Here is a 10,305-nt window from a genome sequence, read left to right as displayed (position 1 = left end):
CACAACTTTATCATCGACAGCTCGTTTTTCGCTAGACACTGAAACTTCAGCCAGCGAAATCGTGTTCCGTTGTTGGCAATGACGAATGACGAGAGTTTTTCTGAGAATAGCCTAGGGGGTGTACGATCTTTACGAGGGTAGAATATGAACGATATTACACGTGTGCAAGAAAAAGATCTTTACTGGCGGTTGAGGTCGAGTGATCTTCACTGGCAGAGGAGGATGAATGATCTTTGATCGCATTGCGGTGACATGATTGCCCGAAGGTCAGAAAAATGTTCCCAACAATCATATCACGAGAAGTGCGAATAATTTCGCACTCCTATTGCATCAGAACGTAGGTTAAGTTCCTAAATTAAAATCTCTATTAAAAAAATTAGTTATTTGGTGTAGAAACTGCTAATCTATAATAACCTAAATACTTGTGGCTTGGAGTTCATCGTAGAATTGTTTATGAAATAAACATCGATGATAAGTGTTGATACAAATCATGCGAGGGATACAGGTTACGGTGACCTGCAACCAGAGGTGGGCAGTAGCGCGATACATGTATAGGCCGCTTCATTTTCAGTAGCGGTAGCGGCGCTACATTTAAGCAATAGTAGCGGTAGCGCCGGCTACATTCAGAGCATGTAGCGGAGCGGCCGCTACAGTTCAAAGTAGCGCTGCCCAGCTCTGCCTGCAACACAGCGCGGTCATGTCGCACCCTACGCGAGAGGCTGTAAGCATACAATGAGGTAAGGTAGAAAATAAACAATCATTGCTTTCAGAAAACAGTTTATTTTGAAGAACTAAGCAGCCAAACGCTAAGCGCCAACAGGTGCACACAGAGTCAATTCTTCTCAAAGAAACAAAGGTTACAAAGATTATGAAACATAAGACGATTTTATTCTATTTAAATTTAAATACGCTATCAGGATTACGGTATATTATTTACGTCCATGAACCCGGTTACTATTGAACGGAGTGCTCGCTGAAGCAGGTGTACGGCCACCAGATTCAAGTTTCGACAACTGGTCCGTAATATCGAATAAGCTATAAATCAATTTATAAAAAGAACGGAAAAAATGAGCTTAGCGTAGAAAAAATAATCGGCCCAAAGCAGTAGTTAAGTAGTTCAATCTATTCATTCTTTCACATGACATTGAAAAATCTGCTTTTTTTCACAACGAAATTGAAAAAAAAACTTCAGGGAGTATTTCGGCTCCGATTGTTCTGACATTTTGAAGTCTCCAACCTCGAATAAACAAACACGCTGTGGTGTTGGATCTCCATTTATGAAACTGACTAGCATAGAAAATTTGTGAATATAAGTTAAATTTAAATATATTCAATTACCAACTTATTCCCGACAACCAAGATGGTCAACACAAACCCAAATGGGTTCAATGATGAAAAATTCGGAAACGAATGGCGCCGATTTATTTTGAACTATAACGACAATAAGGAATATCACTACACGAAAGTTAAGATGAATAAATTCGTTAACGAATAAAATACGAAATAAATTCTACCGATAATGCAGGTAAGCCCATCAAGCATGGGGCAACACACGAGTTACTTTCGACTTCTTTTTCTACCGTCAGCTCGCTTTTTCCGCGCTCCAGTAATACTAATTACATCTTAATAAAGTTAATCCTGATATCACAAACCGTAATATATCAAGCGTTACATAATTAGCGCCAAACCAATTTCCGAGCCCGATAATTATGCAGAGCTCAAGAGAAAACAACAAATTCAAAAACAATACTACAGCTGATGCGCCAGATTTACGGAGTGAACATTAATTTATTAATTATAGGAATACAATTAGCTCGCAAAATCGTAGTAACCAACAAAAGCTTTTCAGTTTATATTTGGCAAGATTAGAGTTGAGTGGGAAATCTCTCGTGGAAACGTTGCAGCAGATCACGTCTTCGCGCGCCTCATAATAAGACTTCATTAATTGATTTATCTGCCGGGGCTCCAATAGGGTTAACACTAGGCAAGAAAAAGTCAAAGAAAAATCTCACAAGAGCATGGCCTTTGCCACAGCCTTGGACTTTTCGGCACCGACAATTTCCTCGGCGACCTTTAGGGCAAAGTCGAAAGCCGTGCCGGGGCCTTGCGACGTGATCAAGTTACCTGTAATGTATTTAAGTTTATCACACATATGACACGTATGTACGAATTTTACCTGAGTAATAGACAATTAGATTTCGTTTCACGTACAAACAATTGCTTTACAACCAGTTCGGACTAGATTTACAAGTAAAGTCATATAGAGTGAAATAACCGACCATATACTTTGAATCGACTCAAGAAATGTAAAAAACTTGTGATTTACATATACTGCGATTGAAATTGGCAGGCTATAGTGTTTGAGGAGCAGTAAATCGCAAACATTTTCAATTCTACAAGAAAAAATTAAACTATCCAAATCTCCAGGAAAAAACGAGAACGGTGGCCGATTTTCCGACCTATGAATAAACTAACGATAATTTAGGCAGCAACAGGGTTACGGATAGAAGTTCAAAAAGTATGAATTGTCCTTGTTGTGCGGGTTTAATTAAAGAAAAGTCGTTGAACATAGATGTTTTCCCCCTAATTTAAATTACATATTATTCGTCATGGGAGAATTGAGTACGGGAAGTGCGGCATCGATCAGGTGAGGATTATGGTGAAAGGATCCACCATATAATCCCATTATATTGCCATTAATAGTTATACTTTGCATGTAATTGACTCAAGACTGCACAAAAATTTCCAGTTTCTACCTAAATTAGCTAAATAGAACACGCTATAGCTTTCAATTTCAGCCAATGTAACACAAGTAGTGTTAAATAACTATATTTAAAATTATCTCTAGAAACTGAAACTAAGGACTCGATAACCTTAAAAATGCACTACTTCACAAAGTGACAATGCATTATATGAATCACATTATAAAGCAACAACTTCAATATTATTGCAAAACCTATAACAAGGCTTACCATCGACAACAACTTTCTCGCCGGCCACATAAGTGTACTTGTCGCCAAAGTGGGACTCCATGGACGGGTAGCAGGTAACCCGCTTACCTTCACCCACACCCGCAGCCGTCAGCACCAGGGCGGGGGCTGCAAGTTTGTAAAGTCCATGGAATGTATTAGTAACATCTTTGTATAAGGTGAAAAATCATGAGGGTTGCATATACATGGTTAAATAGAGTAGTAAGCAATTAGTATGCATAGTATACCAAATGTTGGCAGTAATTAATTTTCCAAAAAAATTATGTTGATGTGTACAGATTACATAGTAGGTATATGTGTCTGATATTTGAATTAATAATGTTAAATTTTATGTATATTGAAGCAGAAGAGCATATACATTTAACTCATATCCTGAAGCAACAAAATAGCACTGAGGTCGTAAGTAGCAAGGTGTCCAACACACCAGTTTATTTTGACTAACAACAGTAGTAATCATTCATAGAAGAAAATTGCACCAAACTATACGGTAGGTAGTCGTGGAGCAGACTAAATATGGACAGAAGACAATATAGTTAGCTAGTCTCACCAGCACAGATAGCAGCCACCTTCCTGCCAGAAGCATATTGCTCTGACAGCAATTTCTTCACTCCTGAGTCCTGGCAAAAGAAGGAAATCATGACATAAATTTGTGTGCGAGCAAAGGTTATACACATTCCTCAAGAATCACACAAAAATAGGTACCGTAAAATGGGGTAACTTAGACCACTTTTCGTTTTTTTTACAAAAACCCCCACAACTCAAAAACTATTTGACATAGAAAAATTTTGTCAATGTCACTTTTTTTGAAATTACATAAAGACTATGAGAGGCAGGAGCCAGCAATTTATGGTGAGTGAAGCTAGAGTATAGACCTGTATTTTGCATGTTTCAATTCAAGTTTAATTTAGCTAGTAAGAAAATGGCATCATTTATAAGAAAAAAAGTGGTCTAAGTTACCCCAGTTTACGGCATACATAAACAGAATTTGTAATAAAATTATTATTATATAGGTACCAGTCTATTATAAAATCTAGAATCTATTATTATCCTTGTACATAAGAAATTAACATGATTAAGAAAAAGTGTCTTCAATTTAACAACTAAAATTTTTTATTTTTCCAATGTTTTAGCCATTTATTATATTATAATAAGTGTACTATTATAGAATTAAAACAATAATTTTAAAATTCATATCAATGAAGATAGGAATAATAATTTCAATACATTTGAGAATTTCCAGTTAAAGAAAATTTAATGAAGGCATAAGTTTATACAGATGGAAAGATTCTAATGGGGAATAGTACTACCTAGTGTCTATTTTGCATGCAATGCTAATCTTTAGAATGGTACTAAAATTGGCAATACAAAATACCAAAGTATCAGCATTAACTATGGATATACCAACTATGGCATCATGTCTTTTGTAATTCAGTTTGTTTAGTTTTACATTCTACCATCAAACAATGTCAGAGCTAGGTACTTGTTACACAAATTACAAAATAAATATGAAAAAGAGGAATGAATATTTACTATTAAGAAATAGTACATATACAAGTCAGAATATTTTTAAACTTACTGCAGCCATAATGTTGGAGCCACCCATGCCCCCAGGGACCACCACGACATCATACGGCCCAAGGGACTCGGCCTCAGCAAATGACACGTCACCGGCCAACTTGACTCCCTTGCCACAGGTGGCAATGCCAGCAGTGCCACTCACCAGTCCCACTGTCACATGCAGCTGATGGCAAGGAAGACATAGATCAGTCTCTCAAGGCAGCAAGTTATTATTTTAGAACTAAAAACATTTTCCTACAGTACAATAGAAAATGCAATACAACAGAAGCTACTGGCAAGAACCTACAGCAAGTATCAATAAACAATGAACCAGTTTTTTTAATGTCTGGCTACACTACATATATTTATGAATATGAAGAATCAGTTATATACACATACATGAATGAATTTAGTAAATCATGTTAAAAAATGATTAATTCCAGGTAAAAAAAAAGATCAAATTAATTATGTAACTATACCTGCAAGTAACAGAATAGAGTAACAATTTTTACTCTCCACAGTGCAACAATATGAACAAATATGATTGCTGCAATTTAGTGAGCCTCTTGATTCCTGCCACACTGATTACTACCTATACATATACTGGTACCCACTATCTAATTCATACTACAACTGCCAAAGTAGGCTGCAAGCATTCAAATCTGTGACTTTGGGGCAACAAAATTTCAATAGATAGGATTTTTTCCACTATTGCCAGAAGATAAGACAAAATATGTAATTATGGTAACTACCCATGCCCATTGCCCTTCATACCAGTTGGCAGTTACCACAGCGAAGCTTTTCTACCCCTATATTGGCATAGTTGATGCCTCAGGGGTCTACTCTAATAAATTAAGTTAATTAATTATTTAATAATTGATAAAACTAAGCATGCTAATGAATGTGTTATTAATTAAAAATTTATAAAACATCAGGTAGAAACTTATTTCACAGGCAATTTTCATAAAATACAGGCAAAATATGCTATTTCTCCTCCTGGGCTGGCAAATGAATTTTGTGAGAGCCATAAATAAAAATTGGGTAAATCTGGCATTGAGCATGGACATTTTTTTCTCATTCCTTCCATGGGTGGCTGACTGGCTGCACAATGCTAGTTTGGCATTGTAAATTCCAAATTAGGAATATCAGGCAGAAGTTTTCTTAACTTGGGATTAAAAATTATCATTTCACAGGTTATTTTTTGAAAATTGCAGGTGAAAACAGGCTGTTTAGACTTTAGCCTATCTAATTTTATACTGAATAAATTCAAAAGAGGCATTGGAATTAGGAAATTGGCAGGTACAGCAATCCCTTGATTAACGCGGTTAATAAATCCCCGAGTTTTACCGTGTTAAGCAAAACCGCGCTAATCAAACTTAAGAATACAGCAATCCCTTGATTAACGCGGTTAATAAATCCCCGAGTTTTACCGTGTTAAGCAAAACCGCGCTAATCAAACTTAAGAATATATGGGAATAATTATAATGAATCCTCAAAAATAGCAAAGGAGAGGAAAATTATGTAGTTTGATAAAAGTGAGCAGTAGATATGGCAGTGATCTTGACCAGTTGAAGGCTAATGAGTAACTAGCCCTTTACGCGCTGAATTATGTTTTGAAAGTGAAAAAACAATCTGAATTACATTTCAGATCACGCGCAGTCTTTGTGTTGTACTGGCAGTACCTAGCGGCGCACCTACTCCATTGAACGTCGTTTGAACGAGTTCACAACATGTGACGCTACCGTCACACTTGCGGCTAGACTCCAAAAATGTAATTACTCTTGGTAGAAGCTTTTATTTTCTGTGTGACGAATTCGTCACACCAGGGCTTAAAGGGCTAGAGCACCAGCATGGCGGCAATGATGGCGCACTTACCGGCGAACGTTGCCGAACTCGATCATTCAAGTTATGAACAAGACAAGGCGCGGTTAAACCGACTCTAGTCAGTACGAGTGCCTACGGAACGGGACCTTAATTTAAAGAATTATTGGCTAAAATTCATAAAGTAACAACATTTGGCAAATTTTTCCAAAAGTCGTAACAAAATGAACAACATAGGATCTAATAAGCAAAAGTAACACTTTTGTTACGAACGTAACACCTCTGGCTAGAGGTGGGAAAATGATGCGTTGTGAAAAAAAAGTCGCGCTAATCAAAACTGGCACCGCGTAGATTAAGGGTAGGGGTATTATTGCAGATTAACTACATCCAAAAAAAAGGGTGTTTTTTTTTTGAATTATATGTTTTTTGGGGTGTAGGGTATTATTGCAGATTAACTACATCCAAAAAAAAGGGTGTTTTTTTTTTGAATTATATGTTTTTTGGGGTGTAGATTACGAATCTGAAATCCATTTTTGGCGGTCGGCATCGGAAAACCGATTTTTTTCGCGACTTACTAACATGGGGGTTACGTAACTTATAATTTCGCAGATTTTAGGCATTTTTAGCGCGATTTTTGGGTCGGAAAAAAATCGGTTTTCCGATGCCGACCGCCAAAAATGGATTTCAGATTCGTAATGTACACCCCAAAAAACATATAATTAAAAAAAAAACACCCTTTTTTGGATGTAGTTAATCTGCAATAATACCAGGGTAGGTCGCAAATTTTTTTTCCGCGGTATTCAAAACCGTGCTAATCAAGGGATTGCTGTATTGTATTTTAATATGGTTCTTGGGCATTTTTGTCTAATTCTTGGGTGACTTCTCCCAATTTTCCACTCAGGAGTCAGGACACACTCTATGAGACTATGCCTTAGCTGAGCACCTGCATGCATGTCCCTGCCTGACCCTCTGTGGAATATTGGGCAAAACTTTCCTAAGACTACCACTAAATTGTAAATATGATCATTTCTCAGGCAACTTTTGCAAATTGCAGCTGGAAATAAGGAGTATTTCTCAATTTAGCTGAACAAATTGGGAAAAGCCAAAAAGGCCATATTAAGAAAATATAAATGAAGGCCTTTGCACTTTGCAGTTAGGTAGATTCAATTTATCTGAGTACTGATTGTTAGAACTCAGTTGGTAGTTCACTAATAATTGGTTTTGGTATCAAATACTGGCAAGTGGCAACTCGCCAACATTTCACAGTTTCCAATTAAATTAGGTAAGTGTAATAATCTCAAGTTTTTCAGTTCAATCTGATAACTTGCTAGGTAGCCTACCTAACTAAAATTTGTAATTTTTTTAGAAAATGATGAAAAAAAAATTAAATGAACTTTTTGGTAAAACCTGTTTCCTGGCTGCAGTACCTACTGTACCTATAAGATTTCATTGGATTATTCATGTCAACAGTCAACATACCCCAGCTCGTCGAAGAACATCAATTGAGATGACAGCTTCCATTTCTTCAGAGCCATCAGCAATGAGCACTAAGGCAGTCTTTCCCTCAGCCATTTTATTACCACTCGAGACACTCAATACGAGCAAATCTGCAATAAATGTTAATAAAGTTTGATCTTGATCCTGCGATAGACGAGTAATGCTACACAGTATCCACCATAGTCAAATCTCATCTGCCATCTTCCGGGTCCGGAAATAGACCGGCCTGAAACTTTTGGCTACACAAATAACAGGATCTCCTTCAAAAATAGTTTGGCCTTGTATCACACAAAATCAGACTTTAATTGATATGATCTTTTTGTATTAAACTTGTAAGTCCTACTTAAGTTGAAGGTGACAACAAATGCATTCAAAATTAACGAGTCCGATAACGCGCAAGTGATGTCAATACTGAATAAATTTGTAGAAAAGAAACCAATTCGTACTCATTGAACTACGGTAGACGAATTTAAGGCAGCAACTAAAAAGGAGAGTGAAATCATTTATATGTACATATCTTTATTGTCTTAAAAGTTAGATAAATTTTGCCAGATAACCAATGACACTTACAGCACAAGATCAACGAGCGTATGTGCAGGAAATTCATACCAGCACACGCCAAAGTTCGAAGATGACTGTTCTGCTTACCGAACTGCTTGCTAGGCCATTTGTGCATTGAGCATGCCAGCTGCACTCATGATACCTACGTCATTCCGCAGATGTGTGTAGTGAAGTAAACCTAACAGTGGTCTTATTTGTGGTAGTATTTTCTGCTTTTTTTATTCCATCATGATGGAACAGAATTTTTTTTGGTAGCTTAGCTATTAAACGTGAAATGTTTATCATATCATCGTCAAACTAGCCTTAATCAATTTACTTTATTCGAATTGTAAATATTGCAAACGACGAGCTTCTAATATATATTAAACTTGATGAACCGTGATATTTCTACGAAAAAATAAAATCGGAATTGCAAATACCCTCGTCGCAATAACTAACTTCTCCCACCGAACGCTCTCGGACGAATACCAGTAAAGTTCCTCCTGACAATAATACTCAGTAATTGCAGCATTCTTGTGTCAATCCTATGGATAATGAGACCGATGTCATAGTGTTGTTACGTAAATAACTCACTCAATGCAATCGACTTGTGTAGTATTATAACGTTGGGTCATCGGCTAGGTAGGCAAGCAAGAGAAAGCTTTGATGGGATAGACTGATACCTCTGAAAGGCAACTAATATATAAAAGCCTCTAATATCAGGTTAGTATCATAGTGATGTGATTCTATTCTTTACTCGTATTTTCTCGTCTTCAAATCACAGGCATTGTGAAGAATACAATTCCGATTTTCAAAATTAAAACGCAAAAAATATTAAATTATGCGAATGTATGTATGTATGAATGTATTCCAAGTTTCTCGTCAAACCCAACTTTTGCTCAATACGTTTGAGACTCCGGGTGGTCCAGTAGTTGAGATCATAAATTGGAGCAGAGATCGAGTAGGGAGTTCGAAACCCGCAACTAGTGAAAATTAGAGTCAAAATCAGTAAGGTGATCAGGTCGCTGAGAATGGTAGACAAACAATTAAAATGAAATTACTACATTATTATATACATTTTAAAGTTATTTGCATTCCATTCAAAAATTTTTTATAATAATATAACAAAAATAATAATAATAATAAAAATAATTAAAGACGACTTCTACATTAGCAGCCACTTTCTTCGTCGTCTTTCGTATTAAATTCCCATGCTGCTGAAATAACTCGTTGCAGGATGTCATTAACTTGTGCTAGGTTCTTCATTTTTATTTAACATACCGCAAACGGTTTCTGCAAACAAATTAACACACAAATGAACAAGCGTAAATTATAATAGAATATTGATATAATCATGAATAACTCATCATTCCAACAGAAGTACTCTAGAATGAAAGTAGTAATAATATACGTAACAAGTATCCAAAAATAAATAGCTCCTTACCAAAACAGTGAGGGCACCGTGCTGTCGCACCAGTCGCAACCCGCTAACTGTGATACAAATTTCTATGGCTAGAACTTGCCTAATTCTACAAAGGAAAATTTTCAGTAATTTGTACTGAACATGACTCGACATAATCTGCGGCTGCAATTATTATTATTATTATGCGTTATTAATTATTATTATTATGGAACCAATTACTCCCTATTATGCCGCTCAAAGCAAATATTTCATACGCTCTCTACGTATAACATTCATCAATTTAAATTAGTACGCAGAAACGTGAAAGCGAACAAAGATTTATTGCAAGACAGCGTCTTACTGAAATTAGTGCACGAACGCCCGAGTTAAAGGACTAAATGAAAGACAATACTTCAAACTCCTCTTCAAAATTGGAGCATTTTAATCACGCTCAATTATTGGATAAATGAAAACAATTACTTGAGCCTTGAGTTTGGT

General features: G+C 36.3%; 1 protein-coding gene across 1 annotated transcript; it reads right to left on the bottom strand.

The window, feature by feature from the left end:
- Positions 1-760: 760 nt before the first annotated feature.
- Positions 761-8,528, bottom strand: LOC108676732 (protein dj-1beta). The gene is made up of 6 exons (XM_018164863.2): positions 8,436-8,528; positions 7,848-7,975; positions 4,567-4,731; positions 3,538-3,607; positions 2,973-3,098; positions 761-2,124 (listed from the first exon to the last, which is right to left on the bottom strand). The coding sequence occupies exons 1-6, from the start codon at positions 8,470-8,472 to the stop codon at positions 2,009-2,011; spliced, it is 642 nt and encodes a 213-aa protein (XP_018020352.1). The 5' UTR covers positions 8,473-8,528; the 3' UTR covers positions 761-2,008.
- Positions 8,529-10,305: the final 1,777 nt, after the last annotated feature.

Source organism: Hyalella azteca, unplaced genomic scaffold, assembly GCF_000764305.2.
Source record: "Hyalella azteca isolate HAZT.00-mixed unplaced genomic scaffold, Hazt_2.0.2 contig6568, whole genome shotgun sequence".
Classification (NCBI taxonomy): Eukaryota; Metazoa; Arthropoda; class Malacostraca; order Amphipoda; family Hyalellidae; genus Hyalella; species Hyalella azteca.
Note: the sequence above shows the minus strand (reverse complement) of the source record. Positions and strands in the feature narration are given on the sequence as shown.

What these genes read in the sequence shown, in the direction of transcription:
- LOC108676732 (XM_018164863.2), bottom strand. Translation starts at nt 8,472, where the DNA reads ATGAATTTCCTGCACATACGCTCGTTGATCTTGTGCT. An exon ending in ACGCTCGTTGATCTTGTGCT is followed by an intron (nt 7,976 to 8,435) that starts GTAAGTGTCATT and finishes CATTTATTGCAG; the next exon opens with ATTTGCTCGTATTGAGTGTC. An exon ending in GCTCCAACATTATGGCTGCA is followed by an intron (nt 3,608 to 4,566) that starts GTAAGTTTAAAA and finishes TTCTTTTGCCAG; the next exon opens with GACTCAGGAGTGAAGAAATT.